Raw genomic sequence first — 20,654 nt, 5'->3', positions numbered from 1 at the left:
GCGCTTCTCAACACAGCGACCACTGCGGTTGGTGAGCCAGCACGATACACATAGAAGCTGTGTGCTTTGGCATTGCCTTTTTGGCCTGTATACAGCCATAATATATGAGACGGTTCGCATAAAAAGAATGCGAAGGCTATTTTTGAGCGCAAAATTTCCGTAATGCGTGTGAGGGCATCGTAGAGAGCTGAACGAACACAACCGAAAAAAAAAAAATTCGGTTATCGTCCTCTTTCTCTAAAAAGCACGAGAAAACGGGCTAACGCCGCACAACGTTTGTAAATATATACCCGCTAATGCCGTATGCTTGGACCATGCGCTATATAGAACAGAGATATCTGTAATCCAGCACCTACTACTGCTTAGGACGCTCGCTCAGTTCGTAAACGGTCGCTTTGTTGGACAAGCTTAATTCAGACTGTAAGGTATGCTGCTATTACTAGCCAAAACTATTTTATCCATGGGTGGAAACCTCACCCATCCAACCAAGTAGTCACGCAATGTAACCTGCAGTGAATAGTTCGAACGCTTGTCAAACAGCACAGCTCCTTTCGTAGCAGAACAGTACCCATGCTGTTACGATCGTCGCGTATGTTTTAAGGCTCCTAAACCGCAGCTCAGAAATAGAGGACAATACTGCAATAAGGTCACATTAGTGATTAGAACATTTAGAAATACACAATTGATCTCCGAGGCTGATTGTAGGCTCAAATAGGCGAGTACACATCGCGCTGCGTGTTCTGTACACCTCAACGCCAGCAGAAATTCCGGCCATGACGCCTTAAACCACTCCAGCACGTCTCACAGAACCGTTTACCACGTAGAAGACGCACGTCATACTAAACAGACCGCACGACCGCGAAAACAAACGCCAGAACCTACCGCCAAGCGTATACCTGCCATGCAAAAGACCGCTTTCACCCAAGCCAGTATGGCGCTGCTCATAGGCGGCGCCACTGCATTCACAATATGGCGGCGCCTACGAAAAAACGGTCTATACACGAAAGCCTCACACACCGCGTCTCCCGTCGCCGCGGCAGCTGGCGCAACGGTTACCGGCAAACGTATGCGGGGTCACGTGTTCCCCACTGCTATCCAGGCCGATCCACATAGGTCGCGAAGCTTCGGAACAAATTGTCACCGACATCAGCGAGGGTCGTCATGGGAGCAGCGACTGAAGCACGACGGTGTTTGGAGGGTGCAAGAAATAGAGCGTCTTTTTTTTTTTCTTAAAGCGAGACACAGATTCATTCAAGGAAAATAAAATTCCAAATCAATTTTATCACGACGACTACAGAAAAGGCGACTGCATCTTTCAGCGCCGCCATCGCTTGCGCAATGCCGCTCGTACGCAAACGTCTCGCACGCGCGCGCTGCTTGTCGACGTTTGTGTGAAATTGGTGACGCGGGTGGCTTCGTCGTCTCTTAACACGTCGTTCAGTCAGAAGTAGTGAGTCACGACCGCCAGATAAATGTCTTCGTGCGGCTGCGCAGGCCGACGGGCTTGGCGTCCGACGACGGGCCTGGGCACCCGAAAGCTTTCGTCGGCCACCGTACGTTCTGTGCAGGGGTGCGATTTCGACACCCACGCGGCTGACCCTTCTTGCATCGCTTGCCGCGCTGAAAGCTCGAAACATCCATCGAGTCGAACATAGGTCAAAATAGCGTTTTTGCCAAATTCAGGCTTTTATTTTGGAGTCTATGAACATCACATAGGCGAAAATAAAATTTTAGGAAATAGTAAGCTTTAGTGACACTTCTATAAAAGTAATTCCAGGTTTCCCCCCTTCACCTTTCTTCGCGAAACATTTTGCAAAAACGCTAGAATTTGCGCATTTTCACCTGGGTGATAAGGAATAAAAAACATGAAGTTCTTTGTGAAACTGTTTTGTAATGAAAGGACAATGTTCGCACAACGCAAAACTCCAATTTCGAAGTAATGCGCAATACGACCAATTTTCGGCGAAATTCTTTCTTGCACCTGGTTTTCCATATTTTCGTTAAATTCAAGTGGCGCTCACGTGGCCAAAAATTCTTCCCGTTCAAAATTTTTCGGGGAAATACTGTTCAGATAATGCTTATATACTTGTAATTTTTTCGCAATTGTTTGAGAGAACTGTTTTTCTCTCGGTCGGAGCAGTCGGCATGGAACGACCCTAATGCTCGCGGCCGAGGTCGTCCTCTGAGACAGAGACGGCATTGAGCAGAAATTGCGACATTTCATTGGCCCCGTCGAGTTTAGACTAATATTCGATTCAGCCGGCTTAGTAGCCTCGCTCAAGATTAACATATAATGCTGCAGTATTATAGATCACTGCAGGGGCGGCATTTTCTGGTTCGGGCCCGGTAGTTTCAAGCTCCGCGCTGTAAAGAACGGCCAGCTGCAGTGCAAGTTTTGCCAACCAGTTGCGACTGTGGCTGCAACTTTCCGGGAGCGTCGCCGCAAACCTCTAGCCACGGCGTGACTAAGTCGACTGTGTGTGAACAACAATATGCGAGTCCTCGACTCTCCGTCGCTGGAGCCGAGTTTGACGAAGTCGCCATTATGACTAAACGGGCTCGGCGGACCAACTATTGTTACTGAGCCGTGGAACGTCTACTGACACCCCTTCCCACGCGCCGACCAAGACGCCAGACAATAGGCGGCCGGCGGGCACGCTGCAGTTCAGGGAATAAATGCCCCTACGGTGCCTCGTCTCCCCTACAGTGCCTGGTCAACTCACCTACGGTGCTTGGACGGCCGTTTTCCGTCACCTGGGTATCGGGGGAGGACCGAGTGTTTATAAACTGCTATTGTGCAGCTGCTCAGGACACTCTCTCTCAAGCATTCATGTTAGACTGATGTACTTTCTAAAACAGTCATGTTAGACTGATATAAATACTGTAAATAAACCCATATTTTTCGTTCTCGATAAGAAGCAGTCCTTCCCTTCATCAACGTCCTCAGCGTGGATAAGTTGGACGACGGCATGGGCCAGCTACCTTCTAATTCATGCCCGACTCCAATCTTGACAACGGATCACGAGCGATGGGATTGAAACCCCAATCATAACAGCGTGCGTACCCGACCCCCGGTTGTCAGTCCCCGAGTGAAGCATGTTTGCGGTTATTGTGGCGACACCGTAGAAGTTGAGACTGTTTAACTACATTTGTTACGAGACAAAGATTACCCCGAGGAGCTGTTCACTATGTTCGCGCGTCGCTGCGCGATGAACCTCCGAACTACGCTCGCCAAATATACAACGAAGACGCAGCATGTTCGGCGCTAGGCAATTTATCTCACTCTTAAATAACGAACAATAACCGATTCGAACGAACTTGGCGCGAATGCATATTTAAAGACGCATAGTTTTCAGAATTCCTTAATACAAAGCTGCTACAAACTCTTCCAGCTCGATTATTTATCAATCGGTGAAAGGTAGCGCTACCACACTGTCACATGGAATAAGGAATTCTTATTGCTTTATTTTACACTCGTCAATTTTTCAGTGAGCGATTGTAGTATCCATGTTTCGTAACATGAGCGAATTTCGGGCCAGCTTCCTCTTAGTTTAACACGCGGGGTGTTATGCCTGGTGCATGCACAGCGTAAACAACGTATTTTCTTTTCCGTCCTTTCTTTCTTCTTTTTTTTTTTGCCGCTGTCAAGTTTAACATGTCATACTTCTTCCTTCCCGGCGAACCCGCGCAATGCCAGGAAGGACGAAAGCAATTAGCGTGAGGACTGCGCCATTTAACACGCTAAAACTTCCCTCAAAATAATAATAATAATAATAAAAAACGCACCGAGACATTAATTTCTTTCTCCGCTGGTTTATTTTCCAGATCCCCTTTGCCAACGTTGCAAGATTTTGCAGCATTCGCGTTGGTTTCAAGCATTTATGCGAGAAAACCTGAAAGTATGAAATCAATGGGACTATTTACGCAATAAATTACGTCATATTATTCCACTCACCTGATCACAGCATCAAGAAATTAAATGGAAACCTGTAGCGACTTGCACTATGGCTCAGTAGGCAACATACTTTGTGAACATATGTATAATCCGGAATTTATTTACCGCTGTGTTAATTAATTATTTCATCGTGAAAGAAAGCGTTTGAAACCTCTCTCCTTCCTTTACGTGGAAATGAATAAGGTACGCCAAGGCGGCAAATAATTCCCGCCGGCCACAAGTATTTTTTCCCTCGCTTGCCGGGGCTTTCGGGTCAGCGCGCGTGCAGTACTTATACAGTATGTGTGCCCATTCCATTCCCGAATATCGGGCTCCATTTTCATTCCTACTCCTTCCATCTGCCTGAACGGTGCCACAATTCCATTCCCATTATATTCTTGGAGTTTGAAAATATTGAATGACTCCGGAATGATTTCATAACTCCGGAGTTTCTCCTCCGCAACCTTGGTCCCCTTATATTATACGGCGCTACCACTCAAAAGAATCACCGCTACTGGAGTTCACAGCACCTGGCTACACAGCTTCCAATGACACCAGAATAAAAATGATCAAAGACTGGCAAAGGGGAGCGCTCCAAGGCTCGGTGAATACGCTTAGAGCGGGGCTTCTTTTATTTACAAGAAAATCCAGCTAAGCTGGAAAACGCAATGAAACACAGACGCTACCCAATACCAAATGAAGGCGACAGAACGTAGCCTTGACATTGGCGCAATGCTTACATCGTGGCAAAAAAAAAACAGAGCAAGGGCGCCGGTATTCCCTTGCGTGTTTCACTTGCGCTGTTTAACCATAATGAATTCACACCGACTAGCTCAACTTTCATTGCTAATGGTTTCAGAATGTCTCTTGTTTTTCTTCTTTTCTTTCCTGCAGTTATTCTGAGTTGCAGTAACGTGAAATATCAAATCGCCCTTGTGAACACCAGAGTTCCTGTGTGAGAGATCATGTGATTCCTTCGACTAGCAACATGCTCGCACAAAGCTTGCTGGAACAAGACATTTGACAATTGCCAGCAGTTCCGTGAGATAGTTCAACATGCTGTTCTAAATGACACCATGGGTGGCCGCCTGCCTGCATAATCCTTGTTTCACGATATTGCAATGATGCAAGCGTTACGCATGCGATTCGAGACTGCATGATTAACTGGCAAGTACCGAAACGTTAGTCAGACTTTAGCTTTCTACGTTCCCAAGCAGCTCCCTTCGGTAATTTAAGGTCTGTTCGATTCGCCTGCACCACTGTGAACCAGTTCACGGCGGATCACGAGAAGTTCAAGAACTGTGCAGCTCGATTCCGGAGGTGCAGGCCCAGCGAAACACTCGAAACGAATGCAAAGGTGCAGACGCGGTGTAAATGTTATGCTATGTCAGACTAATGTGCACGGAGTGCGTAAGTTTGAGAGGTCCTGAACTGCAGGTATGATCGGTTTCTGGGGCGTAAATACACACTACAGTTGCGTAGATACATCACACGTGTGTAAGCGGGCTTTTTACGGTGCTCGCGCCCGTGTGCTGCGTCGTCTGCTGCGTCGCTGCTTCGCACCTGTATGCCTGCACCAAGTTGGCACCGACAGTGGAGCGGGTGCAGCAAAATCATGAACCAGCCCTGCACCTTTCCTGCAGCTTTTGAAACGAACGTCGTGGTTCTGCGGCCGCCATTGCTGCACCGCTGAAACGAATGGCAGGGTGCAGCACCTCGTGAACTGGTTCAAGTGGTGCAGGCGAATCGAACGTACCCTTAAAATTGCAAAAACTGCAGTAAGAAATCGTGTGATTCTTTCGACTAGCAACATGCCCGCAAAAATCTTGCTGGAACAAGCTTGCAAGGGGTCTACCCCCTTCCGCCAGTTAATTCTGCCGAATTAACTTATATTCACGGCTTTGTTCGCCCAATCTCACCATATATAAGCCAGAAGGCGTTTGAAGTAAGGATCGATTAAAGTGGGTCACGCTGCTTAACCACCTAACTGGTGCCGACCACCAAGTGCAGCTGCGCCACGAAACCTACACAGCACAAAATTTGAGTAGATTCGCCGTGGAACTGGCAAGTGCTACAAGCTTTTTCTACCAGAGTTACAAAAGCTTCCCCCTGTGGGCGGCGCAGCCCTCCGCGCGAGTGGCCACGGAATCGAGGTCGTCCGCGCAAACAGGACGCCAATCTCACCCGAATTGTTCGGTCGGCGACTCCGATGGCGAAGAAGGGGCTCACTCCGAGGTCGACGTGCAGCTTCTCGAGCGCGGTGTCCCGGTCCCAGCTCTGCAGGGACCACGACGAGCCGGCGACGAGCTCCCAGCCGCCAACCTGCCGCAGCCGGTAGTTGAGCAGGGCCAGGGCGTCCTGGCTCAGGCTGCGCGGCTCCATGCACGTCTCGTAGAAGCGTTTCGCCTTCGTCTCGGCCGATGCCTGGTCGCCGTCGAAAGGCACCAGGTCCACCAGGTGCCGCACCGCGTGCTGGCCACGGAGGCCTCGAGGGGTGCCGGGTCGGCAGGCCAGTGCGTACGCGTCCTGGCAGGGCGCGGCGTCTTGAAGACCGGCGAGCACGCGAGCCGCCGAGCCCAGGCAAGCCGCCGACAGGCAGCGATCGTCAGGCGTCGTCGAGCCCGAGTGCACCTTGACCGAGAGGGCGACGATGATGACGAAGAAGACGAGCAACAGCACGCACAGCAGCACAATCACCAGCGACGGGATGTTGGCCACGGCAGAGGTGACCTGGGCGCGAAGCTTGGACATTCCGCCGCCACCCGTGGACTCGCCCTGCTCCATGCACTTGTCGTTCTCGCGCGGCTCGCTCTTGTCGTCCATGTCGCCGGGGGCACACTTGTTGCGCGCCACCGCGCAGCAGCCAAAAACAACCGGCGACCCGAGCAACTTTTCAAAGCGCACGGAAAAACCGGCTCCCGACCGGCGGAGCCGCTGACCTGAGCGGGATACTCGGGGTCCTGCCGGTGGCGCCACGTCTCGGGCTCAGCTACAACATTGCGCTATCGCCTTCGTATTTTGTATGCTAGGTGGCGCTACAGGGCGCATCCAACGCATCCAAGCATGGGCAGAAAACACGGAGGAAGGAAACTAAGGAGAGGCCCTGACGTCACTCTTTGTGAAGCAAAAGTGAAGCCGGAATTTGGCGTTACTCATGGCGATGCTCCGCCTTTTGGGCCACCCTCCTCTCTTGTTTACATCTTTCGCGAAACCACGCCGTGCTGCGCGTGGTGTCGCGCGCGGAGCGCGCGCGCTCGCGCAACATCTGGCAGAGCACGGTGCAAGTAACACAGCGCAACAAGACACGGTGACTAACGCAAACCCGCCCACTCAGCGCCTTTGCCACGGCCCGAAACCTACCAGAGCAACACGTGTGAGCGCTCAAAACCATAACAACGCCGCCATTGTGGCCCAAAAGGCGTGGCCATACAACAAAAAAAATAAAAAAGCAGCAAAAAAATGAGAACCTACTACGTCATTTCCGCCACACTTTTCTCCTAGCGCGCGGAGGGGGTAGGGCCTCTCCTTAGTTTCCTTCCTCCGTGGCAGAAAATAATGGCATTTTGGGAGAGCTTCAGAATGGCTTTAGAATAGGTAGGCGTTTGGATGATAACTTGTTTGTTCTTACTCAGTGTATTGAAATATCAAAAGCAGAAAGCAGACCGTTGTATGTGGCCTTTTTGGACATTACAGGAGCATACGACAACGTAGACCGCAGCATTTTGTGGGATATTCTGGAAGGGGAAGGCTTAGGTAACGATTGTATACAGCTTTTGAGAGAGATTTACCTAGACAATACTGTTTGCGTTGAATGGGAAGGGATGAGGAGCGCGGAGAAAGTTCATATCAACAAGGGACTGAGGCAGGGGTGCCCTTTATCCCCGCTGCTGTTTATGACGTACATGGTCAGACCTCAGACTCTGCCCAGGCGGCGCTGCGGAAAAACCCGTCACCAGCGCCCCCATCGGAGCCTTGACGCGAACTGGGTAGTGCAAGGAGAGCTGTCCGCAAGCGAAGGTGCATAGACCACAATGGACCCTTCTCTTTCGTTTGTGTTGAGGCACGGTTTCCTAAAAATCAGGGACCTGGAAAGCGTCTTCCGCCCATCCACGCTTCGGAAAGGAAGCTCAGCAGGGCGAAGTACGTGTACAATATAAAATAAAGTCTCCAGTTTTATTTCGGCGTGCTGCAACTCGCAAGTACAGAGAGTATCAGGTTTGTCTATAGGCATATCAGCATAAATATCTAAGCATTTCAAATTGGTTCATATTGAATATGTCCTGAACGCAAGACTTAAGTATCTCCTATATTTTTATGTATTTTATCGTAATGTTTTGTCTCGCAATTATGTACAAAGAGTAAATCCTTTCATAGCATTTTCCAGGGCAGCAAACAGAAAACGTTTTCCAAGGCAGCAAATAGCGTGCGATCATAACGAAAGAAAGCTTCCTACAGTGCCTGCGCGCTGCATCTTTCTCGCAGGAGCTACAGCATCGCTCGTACCTTAATTTGAACTTTTCGCAGACGCTTCGAGCAACAAGCGCGCACAAATAAATGCAAATAAACGCGTCATTTTTTTCTTTACACACGTGCGTTACTTCGCAATTACTTGTCCAGTGATCCTACAGCAACTTCATTGCTCACATTTGAAAAACGCAGTCGAGCAGGCTCAGCACATTGCGAAGCGTGCTTGTTGTATCGGCGCAGGACATACAAAATACCGAAAGTAGAAATGAGCTCGCGATACAACGATGCTCTAGAACAGGATTTTGAATTCATAAACGTACCAAAATGTTTGGTTAAGCTGACCTGCCAAATCTCTCCGTTCTACTTGTTGAGTCAAGCGGAGGCGGACGTCTGTTAAAATGTGGAGATATCCATGGCACATAAAAGAATGGTTCGCAACGTTGTTTTTTCGGTTACCAACGAAGTGGCGGCTGCATATTCTTGAGTTTTCGCTTGGTTACCACGGTCCTCCGTCAGGGCTACGCAACACAATTACAGAAGAACAAAATTGTCGCACTTTCTCATGCGAGCCGCTGTGTTGTGGGGAATGCAAGTAATTCGATTGCCCAACAGGTTGAACGGCGGCCCGTATCCAGCGCTCTCGCCTTTCCCCTTCATACGATCGCGATGGAAATCAGTAAAACTGAACGTTGTTCATCCGTCCTTCACGTTCATGGCAATTTACAACACAACAGTAGCGTCGATTGCGGCGTTTCTTCGTAGCGCGCGGAGCTATCGCGGTTGCCGTCGTTTGCGCCATCCGTCTGAAAAGTGGGCCAGCAAGCGCTTTATGGCAGTTCGGCGGCGTGTCCGACTAGCTAGAATTTCATAGCTCTCTGTCGGGGTGTTAAATGCGCAAAACGCTCGCAATATGGACAAAAATCTAGTTAAATCGTTTTTTCGCAGTCGCTAGCTGCATAGGCAACTTAGCAAGGGAGTCTAGCTTCGCACTACTCAATTACTGCCTCTTCGCACCGGTAGGTGGCGCTACGCGTCTTGCCAAACTCCAGAGTCTGACGTCCATAGAGAGGGCGCTAGAAGGAAGTAATATCGGGTTTAATCTCTCATACAAACAGGCAGGTACAGTAATAGAGCAGCAACTCCCAGGTTTATTTTATGCGGACGACATTGTGTTGCTCGCAAACAAGCAAAGTGATTTACAACGTCTGGCTAATATCTGTGGACAGGAAGGCAACAATTTAGGTTTGAAATTTAGTGTTAGAAAATCAGGTGTTATTGTATTCAATGAAAACAGTGAACAGACAGTGGAGATACAGGGCCAAGAAATACCTCGGGTAACAGAATATAAATACCTTGGTATATGGATAAACGAAGGCAACGGATATATGGAAACACAGGAAAAAACCATAACAGTCAAGGGGAAGAGAAATGCAGCCATAATGAAGCACAGAGCGCTATGGGGATACAATAGGTACGAGGTCCTCCGAGGTATGTGGAAAGAGGTAATGGTTCCAGGACTTACTTTTGGAAATGCGGTTGTTTGCTTTAAATCAAGGGTACAATCAGGACTCGACGGGAACCAAAGGTCAGTGGGTCGCCTCGCATTGGGCGCTCACGGGAAAACTACAAATGAAGCTGTGCAAGGGGATATGGGCTGGACTAGTTTTGAAGTGAGGGAAGCTCGCAGTAAAATTGAGTATGAAGAACGGCTGAGGAATATGGAGGAAAGTTAATGGGCTGGGAGAGTGTTCAGGTATCTGTACAGGCAAAACATTGATTCACAGTGGAGGAAAAGAACTAGGAAGCTTACCAGCAACTATGCGGCCTGTGGGGTGGGCAACACAGCAACAAAGAAGGTCAAGCGGAAAGTCAGAGAGGCTGAATTAATCTCATGGGTGGCGGCAATGGAAAAGAAACCTGCCATGAGTAACTACTTAAGGGGAAAAAACGAAATTAGGATAGAAACCATTTATGATAACTCGAAGGGAAGCTCGTTACTTTTCGAAGCGAGATCGGGATGCCTTAGAACACGCACCTATAAAGCGAGATATAAGAAGGAAGAAGAAGCATGTGCTTGCTGCGGTAAAGCTAGGGAAACGACGGAGCATATTTTATTAGAATGTGAAGACGTCTATCCAGCGGTCGATTTAGGCACCACTGGCCTCCTTGAAGCCCTTGGGTTCAGCGGGAGCAGTGGTAAAGCAAACAGGTCCGCAATAGACATCAGTAAGAGGCGATTGGATGATTGGTGGAAGAAAAGTAGGGAAACGACAAAAGACGGAGACGTACAAAAGCACAGTTCGCAATAGGGTATCAGAAAATTTGGACGTGGTAGTTCATAGTGTTTTTTTTTTCTTCATTGGTTAACTTAGGTAGGATATTAGGCAGCATAGTAGCAAGAGCTTGGTGGCGCAAACCACCGCCCCGTTCCAAAGGGGACGCTCATAACATCCATCCATCCAAGAATTGCATCGAAATATTGAGAGTAGAAAGCAGACCGTTATATGTGGCCTTTTTAGACATTACAGGAGCGTATGACAACGTAGACCGCAGCACTTTGTGGGATATTCTGGAAGGGGAAGGCCTAGGTGACGATTGTCTACAGCTTTTGAGACAGATTTATTTAGAAAATGCCGTTTGCGTTGAATGGGAAGGTATGAGGATCTCGAGCGAGGAGAAAGTTGATATCAACAATGAACTCAGGCAGGGATGCCCTTTATCCCCACTGCTTTTTATGATGTACATGGTGAGGATGGAAAGGGCGATAGAAGGAAGTAATATCGGGTTTAATATCTCGTATAAACTGGCGGGTACAGTAATAGAGCAGCAGCTTCCAGGTTTGTTTTATGCGGACGAGATTGTGTTTCTAGCTAACAAGTAAAGTGATTTGCAACGTCTGGCTAATATCTGTGGACAGGAAGGCCACAATTTAGGTTTGAAATTTAGTGTTAGAAAATCAGGTGTTATGGTATTCAACGAAAATAGTTAACAGACAGTGGCAATATACGGTCAGGAAACACCTCGGGTAAAATAATATAAATACCTTGATATATGTATAAACGAAGGCAGTTGATGTATGGAAACACAGGAAAAAACAGTAACAGTAAAGTGGAAGAGAAATGCAGAGATAATGAAGCACAAAGCGCTATGGTGAAACAATAGGTACGAGGTGCTCCGGGGTATGTGGAAAGGTGTAATGGTTCCAAGACTTACTTTTGGCAATGCGGTTGCTTGCTTGAAATCAGGGGTACAATCAGGGTTCATTATGCAAAAAAGAGGTGAGGCGTGTAGACAGGACACAATAGTAGAGAAGTGGACAACACGAACGCCATATCTTGTGTCCTGTCTGCACGCCTCACCTCTATTTTTGCATAGTGAATCCTTACCAACTAGCTCAGCAATCTGTCGTTCTGAAAATCAGGACTCGATGGGAACCAAACGTCAGTGGGACGCCTCGCATTGGGCGCTTACGGCACGACTACAAATGAAGCTGTGCAGGGCGATATATGGGCTGGACTACTTTTTAAGTGAGGGAAGCTCACAGTAAAATTGATTATGAAGAACGACTGAGGAATATGGAAGAAAGTAAATGGGCTGGGAGAATGTTGAGGTATCTGTAGAGGAAAACATTGATTCACAGGGGAGAAAAGGAACTAGGAAGTTTACCAGCAAGTATGTGGCCGGTAGGGTGAGCAACAAAGAACGTCAAGCGGAAAGTCAGAGAGGCTGAAATAATCTCATATTGGTGGCGGCAATTGAAAAGAAACCTGCCATGAGTAACTACTTGAGAGGAAAAAAAACGAAATCAGGAAAGCAACAATTTATGATAACTCAAAGGGAAGCCCATTACTTTTCGAAGCGAGATCAGGATGCCTTAGAAGACGCATCTATAAAGCGAGATACAAGAAGGAAGAATGAGCACGTGCTTGCTGCGGTAAAGCTAGGGAAACGATGGAGCATGTTTTATTAGAATGTGAAGACATCTGCCCAGCGGTCGATTTAGGCACCACTGGCCTCCTTGAAGCCCTTTGGTTCAGCGAGAGCAAGGGAAAAGTAAACTTGTCCGCAATGGAGCTCCCAAGCAACCCTAGCCGACTGCCAATGATTGGCCGATTGTTGGGAAATAGTCGGCAGCCGGCTTCACTGGCCACCCGACTTCCGAAAACAGTTGGCCCGACGTCTCCTTCCAGCCACATCGGCACGCGGCCGGCCGCGCCGGCTGGGCCTCCGTCAGAGCACGACTGCACGCCAAGCGCGCCAAACGCTCGTCGGCGGTGCGACAAGCCGGCAATGCATCGGGCCGGCTTTAGTTGCCGACTGAACTTTGGCTCCACGTATTTTTTTTTTGTTAGACAGCATAAAATGTATTGCACTAAGCACACAACTACAATAATAACAAGCATTTTGCATGCTGCCACAACCACGGCCGCTCGATCCAAAAGCACAAGGCAAACACGTCCTGACGCGAACTAACTTGCTCACACGCACGCACGTGAAAAAGCCCGAGGTGAATGCATAGAGCACGACACAAACACGTTCTGACGCGAGAACCAACGTCCGCTTAGCCCCGGCGCGAAGTTGCGAAAGCACCCCCGAGCAGTGGCGCCCTCACCAAGAAAAGCGGTCGCAACTGTAAACTCGGCCGAGACGCGCCCGCCTATTGTCCGCGGCGCGACGTAGCTGGCCGCACCTTGCTTTGCATCGAGCGGCCGTGCCACAACTGACGCACGCTGCCGAAGCACCAGACTGCAACTGCGGACCTTTTTTAAAATTCTTTTTTGATGAGTTTGCTCGTGTTGGTTTCAACTCACGTTGCGCTAAAAAGCGGCATTTTTTGTTTCTCCGCATTGGTGAAATGCTTTACATTGCTTTTAAACTGGTTCGTTCGCAGCTGGTTCGGTTCGACTGGGTAGAAGGTGTCTTTTTCGCATAAACCGTGGCAAGCAGAGATACTAATTAAACACTCTGTGAAAAATGCAAGAAGAAAGAATGCGACCTCATAGCGAAATTTGAGCGCGAACGAACAATCAATGTAAACGCGCATGCCTACTTCCAACGACAAGCTGATATAGCCTCTGGCGGCTCGGACTATAAGGGAAAAAAAAAGGAATATAGTCCAGAGGCGGGGAAGAATGCGGGCAAGAAGGGAGGACGGAGCCCAAGGCCGAGTAGCGTGGCCGGGTAACCGCAGTATGGAGCTAGGAGGGGAAAGAAAAAAAAGAAAGAGAAATACAAAACGTGCAACCAGGGCAGGCAGGCGGAGAAGCGCGGGAAACTTTTCGGTCGCTGTAGGCTGCGCTTGCGGCCGAGAAGCCAACGGTGTCTGTTGTCAATAAATTTTGAATAAACGGTGCGATCTATCTGAGCCCAAGATGAGAAATTGAGAAACGCACCCAAGGCAGCACCACAAAAGCACTTGCATGCGGAAGAATTAACATGGATGCAACAAATGTACAGTTTAATTGTAATAGTTTTTTCATCAGTATAGTTCTACCTATACAGCTTTGCCTGATATAGTTATAAGTTTCTGGCTGAAAACATGTAACGGCTTACATTAGGCAATATTATATAGGTTTCTTTTTTCTTGTCCATCAATTGTCCATCAACATTATGCGTTTTCACGTATAGCGCTTTCATATATCGCTATTGCGCAAGAGGAAGGGCCTTCTCGACAATGGCACCACTTCCGAAATGGCAGACTGCGCGCTGCATGCAGGCGCCCACGTAACCTATAGCTCCCATCTAAAATAAAGCTGCGTCATTAGAATATATGACTCATGCATGTACTGCCTCAGTGTACGAAATCGCATCCGTCGGAAGTCTCATTGTGGATATTTTATATATGAACGTCCGGTAGATATCCGCACTTCTTCTAGCTGGCACATATATAAAAAAAAAAAAAAAGTCATTCGACGTGATCAAACTTTCGGTTTCCGCGTTCGAATATACATGTTTTCTGGTTTTTATATGGAGCTATGATGCACGTACATGACAAATCGAAACCACCGAACGTCCGAAACGACGTCTAATTGATAAAGACATATACCATAATGCATAAACGAGGTTTACGCCTATATGAGTATTTGTAATTAAATGACATAATGTAGCGAATGGGTACAACCACACACAGAGACACACGTAGCTGGAGTGCCTGAATGCTGGTGTAAGTTGACCATTGAAATAACATTACTATAAAAGAAGGTGTTCTTTACTTGCTGCTACCAGCGTGAGCCAGTGAAGAGGCGACACACGAGAGATACGCACTTAATATTTGCACAAATATAGCGCGAGTTTTTTCGCCGAAATTTCGCGCCTTGGAACGCGCCTCGCATTATATTCGGGTTCGTGACATGAACATAATGTGTGCTATTTTTCTTTTATACTTTATCTAACGCAGACATTTCACCATGCGTAAGAGCGCGCGAGCTGGCAGTTCTCACTGTTCATTTCGCGTCGCCTTTATCCTCCCGGTTTAAGATGCTTTTAGTGCCGCATCGATATGGTTACGGCGTATTAATCGAAACCTTGTGCGAGACGATCGGCGGTGATGTGCAGGCGCGCCAAGCGAGCGGCCTTCGAAGTCGCCCGGAGAATCGTCGCACAGTGCCTTCGCCGTATTCGATTCTATTACGGGTATTTCTGAAGTGCTGCCTGCCGAATAACTTTGGTCGCATGGGGGGCAGAAACCGTCATCGCCGACGGTGACAAAGAAGTCAATTGCGCAGGCACTCGTCCTTTCACGGCATTGTGCGACGGCAGTTCGCAGTAACGAGGAATAAATTGCGCCTTGCGAGCACCCGCTTTTATACGTCGTTTCCTGTTTCCTTGCGGCATCACTTCGTGTAATATATATATATATATATATATATATATATATATATATATATATATATATATATATTTGTGAGACCGAAAGTCCCCGCTCCCGTTATAATAGTGGTCGCGTCATTTTGTGCATATACGCTAAGTGTTTAATTGGTTTTTTAGTGACGTGCCACAACGGACCATGCACACTGTCCGACAGCCGCTGAGCCAATTCGTATATTTAAGAAGCTGTGTTGATGCAGCTTTGTCTTGCAGAGGCCGCCAAATTTAATGTCTTGTCATCGGTCACAAGAAAAGCGAGCATAATAAGGTAACGTGGCGCGAAAGGTCTTCACGAGTGGTTCAGGCAGCAATTGAACAACACTTTGAAATTGAGCCTTCAGGTCATGCGTTCACACGCGCCAGTGCGTTCCGACAGGCTGCGCAGTGCTTTGAAGAAGTGAGAGGCAGCAATTTTTTTGTTGTTGCTTTTGCCTAACAAATGTTGACGGACGAATATATATAATCACGGAATATATACCAGCTATACAAAAGCGATGACGGCGGTTCATCACACGGGGAAAGACAGCAGCCATCCCATACAGACGTTAGTGACTGTTCATCTGGCAGTTATATCAGCTTTCGGCTAAAGGATGGTTCTGTGTTTTATTCTAGACTGATCGAACTCGAGTAATTAGACTGAATAATGAAATCAGAATCAAATTTAATTTCGCCATATATGCGGGTGTCACGCAACGACCACTATTATGAGAGCAAGAGTACGTGGAGACCAGTGTGCAAGTCTCACGAAGAAGACACATCGCATAAGTAGTGCATTTGCTTTACCAAAAAGCACAAGATTTCAATACTTCAAAAACGGATATGTTTGCAACACTATTGTATCGTTCATTATTGCTTTCTTCTTTTGTAGTTAAACTATCGAGAAAATAACGATTTAACTGGGAACAAAATTTAATCATATGGATATTGCATTAGACAGTTCTCGTTAAAGTCATCTGAACTGCGGAAAGAATCAAGCAAAATTGTTCGCGACCAACGCGGCCAACGGTTGTTTAACGTATCAGCCGGACGCGAGGGTGGAACAGACACGTTTATTGGATGCAGTGACCTTTTTATAGAATGAACATGTGATACGCCGACTGCTGCTTGCGTGGCTGATAAGCGATACTCATGAAATGCAGTGTGACACGCGATAAGTATACAACATTCCTTTCTCCCAAGATTCGTTTCACAATGGCAAAATGTCTGGTTATTCATCAATACCATAACGTGCGATAGGCGGTCTAACGCGTGTTGATCTTCGCGGCTCGACCGGGTCTTGGGTAGCTTGGCCCGGATTTGCCCCTGCGGCTGCTTCCGTGCTGACCGGCAGCTGTTGTGGTCGTCTGGCTGTAGGATGCAGCCTGACGTGGTAGTCTGCACTTGAGACTGGATCGGCTTCGAGCCTCGTCCAGGCGCTCCTCAACTGGTTCCGGTGCCTGTGATGACACTCGCCGTTGTCCAGCTGGACGATGTACGACACCGGGCCTCGGACTGCCACAACCCTGGCCGCCTTCCACCGTGGACCTGGACAACAGCTTTTAGCATAGACCGCGTCACCGACACGGAACCTCTTAATCTCCGGTCATTGCGGTTCAGGCGCGTGTTGCCGGTCCGGATGAAGTCTGTCCAAGGCTGTCCTCAGCCTTCGTGCGATCATTAATTCTGCCAGAGATTTTCCCGTGACCGAATGTGGCGTCGTGTGCCGTTTAAGCCGGAACCGCGAAATCGCGCACTGCGTCGAACCTCCCTGTTCCTTCTTTAATGCTTCTTGAGCTTTTATTATCTCCGCCCTACCATTACTGGCGGGATTATAAGGTGCAGTGAAAATAGCACGCACACCATTGCACTTTAAACAATTACGAGCTAGTGAATGATGTGCCGTTATCCGAAACAATAACGTCTGGCACACCGTGTGTCGCAAACATCTTCCTTAAACTGGTGACGATAGCTGTAGTTTTCATGGATGACATGACTTCGACCTCAGCCCAGTTGCTGTAGGTGTCTACCACGATTAAGAATACTTCTCCATTAACTGGACCAGTGAAATCGATGTGTAGGCGACTCCAAGGTTGATCTGGCTTGATCTAAAATATGCACTGGAACCTTGGGATCACTTTGCCGGTTACTCTGACATGGCTGACAGTGCCGTACAAACTCTTCAATATCGTGGTCCATTTTCGGCCACCACAAGAGCCCTCTAGCCGACGCTTTCATGGCACTCATCCCAGGATGGTTTGCATGCAGGAGTTGAAGCACTTTCTCTTGCTTCGTTAGGAATTACAACGCGATTCCCCCACAGTATGCAATCACGATGCAACGACAACTCTGACTTCCTCACCTCGTAAGGCGCGAACTTGCTGTCCACTTGTGTTGACGGCTAGCCACTAAGGATCCATTCCTTTACCATGGATAAGACTTTGTCCTTCTTGATCAGCGCAGTGATGTCTGCCGCCTGCATGCAGCGGTGCCCACTCGACCGCTTCCAACAGGAGCATGACCCCAGGTGGCTGTGGCTCGTCTTCGTCTCCCGGAGCTGGCAGACGACTGAGTGCATCGGCGTTGGAGTTTTCTTGGCCTCGCCTGTACTGAAGGCTGTAGTTATACGCAGACAAACAAAATCCAACGGAGCATTCTGGGCGACACAACTTCAGGCACCCTCTTGTCCGTATTAAACAGGCCCAGTAGCGGCTTGTGGTCTGTTGTGACCATAAATTCTCGCCCAGCAACAAAGACAACAGCCAAGCCCTCTTCATCAACCTGAGAATAGTTACGTTCACTGGCTCCAAGCGTCCGGGACGCATAAGCTGTTCCTTCCCGTCAGTCGTACGATGGGCTAGCACTTCCCCCACTCCCACAGGAGATGCGTCGCAGCACAAAATTAAAAGACGCTTGGTGTCATAAGGCACAAGTACAGAGTCGGAGCTAAGCAAAGTCTTTAGTCTATCGAACGCACGTTGGTGCTCACCTGACTACTTACATTCGTGGTTATGGTCGAGCAGTCGATAGAGTGGTTCTGCCACTTCAGTCTTGCCCTTGAGGAAACTGCTGTAAAAATTCAGTAACCCCAAGAAGGCTTGCAGCTCCTTTTTGCTTGTGGGTGCGGGCGTTTTATGGATGGCGTCCGTCTTGCTTCGGCTCGGATGTATTCCCGTGGCGTCAATCCTGTGACCCAAGAATTCAATGCTCGGCTGGCTGAATTCGCACTTGTCTTTATTTACTCTTAAGTGCGCATTCTGCAGACGCGATAGCGCGGTTTCTAATCTCTCGGCGTGCTCTACCGCGATACTGCCAGAAATCAAGATATCATCAAGATAGGCTTTCACGCCGAGAATGCCTGCTAACAGAGTCAATAACTCGTTGAAACATCCACGGCGCCGCCGAAATCCGAAACGGCAGCCGTTTGACTTTGTATGTACAGTCCCTTTAACGTATTAACTGTGAGCACTTCAGCCGACTCGTCGTCTAGCGTTAGCTGTTGATAAGCTTGAGCTAGATCCAGCTTTGTAAAAAAAAAAATTGCTTGAACCCAGAGTGTTGGGCTGCTGAGCACGAGGTCGCGGGATCGAATCCCGGCCACGGCGGCCGCATTTCGATGGGGGCGAAATGCGAAAACACCCGTGCACTTAGATTTAGGTGCACGTTAAAGAACCCCAGGTGGTCGAAATTTCCGGAGCCCTCCACTACGGCGTGCCTCATAATCAGATAGTGGTTTTGGCACGTAAAACCCCATAATTTAATTTTTTTTTAACCCAGAGCTGCGAGCATTTCAGCTGTAGTGGGTAAATGATACCCGCTGCTTTGAATAGCTTTGTTTACGGTGCTGCGGTAGTCGCCGCACAGGCGTAAGGTTCCGTCTTTTTTTCTTACCATTACCAGTGGTGTGGCCCAGTTGGAGTAGGCGACGGGTTCCCACACCCCTTGTTGCACCAAGCGATCCACTTCCTTGCCCACGTAGTCCTTGAGGGCCAGTGGAACTGGTCGACTTTTCAGAAACACTGGTTGAGCGTCGTCTTTCAGTTCGATGTGAACTGGTGGTCCGTTGAAGCCAGGAAGGTCCCTGCGAAACACCTCGGAAAATCGTGAGCGCACGTCTTCCGCGTTTACTTGCTCGATTCCCCGCAAGCAAATGCCTAAACCAGTTTAGTCCAATCAGGCTGTTGCCTCGATTCTTTACAACCAACAAAGGCAGCTTTGCCTTCCGGCCCTTGAATGCTACCAAGACGGTTGCTCGTCCCAGCAGCGGTAACGCCTCCTTTGACCAGGTTACGAGAGTTGTTCCAGGATCTTCGAGTGGTATTTCACCCCGATTTCTCTCGATTACTCGCAATGTATCTTCACTCACAATTGAGCATGAGGCTCCGGAATCAACCTCCATCGGGACTTCTTGTCCTTGTATCTGTACTTTAACCATAAACTTCTGTTCTTGCTCATTCACTTCGCAAAGTGAAAACAATGCACTCATTTCGTACACGCCCTTGCTCTTTTCAACTTTCCTCTTTTGCTCAGGCGTCTTCCAGGCCGCTCTACTTTCGTCTTTTGAACGACAAGCCCTCGCTATATGTCCAACCGTTTTGCATTTGAAGCATGCCGCTTATCTAAAAATGCATAAATGCGGAGAGTGCTTACCGTTGCAACGGTAGCAACTGGATCCCTCTGCCGCGGCGTCTTGTATCATGCCCTGGCAGTCCTTCGACTCGTCTCGGCCTTGCATGCGTATGTCTCGCTGTTGCTTGGCTGTCGCTTCTGCGGTAGCGGCCATGTCGTACGCAACGTTGAACGTAAGGTCGTGTTCTGCGAGAAGTCTCTGTTGAAGGGCTTCGTTCTGGAGGCCGCATACGAAACGATCTCGCATCATGATGTCCAACGGGAGCTGCTCGTCGCCAAAACCGCAGTCTTCGGCTAGCTTCCGAAGCGCCGTGACGTAGTCCGCAACCGATTCCTCGGCAGCCTGGTTTCTTTTGTAGAACAAAAACATTGCGTACAGCTCTGAACGCCTTGGATGCAGGTGCTTGCGGACCGCCGTCTCAATTTCCTCGTAGGTTGCTGCTGTCGGTCTTGCTGGCTTCACCAGAGTCACGATGAGCCCGTACGCTTCTTCGCCGCAACAACTCAGCAGGGCGGCTCTTTTCTGTTCTTTCGCTATCTTGTTAGCTTCGCAGAACATTTCGAGCCTCTCGACGTATTCGTCCCATGACGCGTTTGTGCCCAGACGGTACTCGCCGATCCTGCCGACGGCCATCGCCGCCGCTTCCTCGTCGCCAACTGTAGCGTATCAGCCGGACGCCAGGGTGGAACAGACAACGTTTATTGGATGCAGTGCCCTTTTTATAGGATGATGAACATGTGATCCGCCGACTGCTGCTTGCGTGGCTGATAAGCGATACTT

General features: G+C 48.7%; 2 protein-coding genes across 2 annotated transcripts in view; both read right to left on the bottom strand.

Annotated features, from left to right (window-relative positions):
* LOC126524322 (endothelin-converting enzyme 2-like) overlaps nt 1-6,889 on the bottom strand; it is a 203,761-nt gene extending 196,872 nt beyond the window's left edge. The window contains exon 1 of the mRNA XM_072286991.1: nt 6,119-6,889. Coding sequence (XP_072143092.1) covers nt 6,119-6,757 — 639 coding nt within the window. The 5' untranslated portion in view covers nt 6,758-6,889. The remainder of the gene's footprint in view (nt 1-6,118) is intronic.
* A 12,744-nt stretch (nt 6,890-19,633) lies between these two features.
* Nucleotides 19,634-20,544, bottom strand: LOC126537166 (uncharacterized). The gene has a single exon (XM_050184348.3). The coding sequence runs from the start codon at nt 20,505-20,507 to the stop codon at nt 19,860-19,862; it is 648 nt and encodes a 215-aa protein (XP_050040305.2). The 5' UTR covers nt 20,508-20,544; the 3' UTR covers nt 19,634-19,859.
* Nucleotides 20,545-20,654: the final 110 nt, after the last annotated feature.

Source organism: Dermacentor andersoni, chromosome 3 (genome assembly GCF_023375885.2).
Source record: "Dermacentor andersoni chromosome 3, qqDerAnde1_hic_scaffold, whole genome shotgun sequence".
Taxonomy (NCBI): domain Eukaryota; kingdom Metazoa; phylum Arthropoda; class Arachnida; order Ixodida; family Ixodidae; genus Dermacentor; species Dermacentor andersoni.
This window is presented reverse-complemented; position numbering and strand designations above follow the sequence as displayed.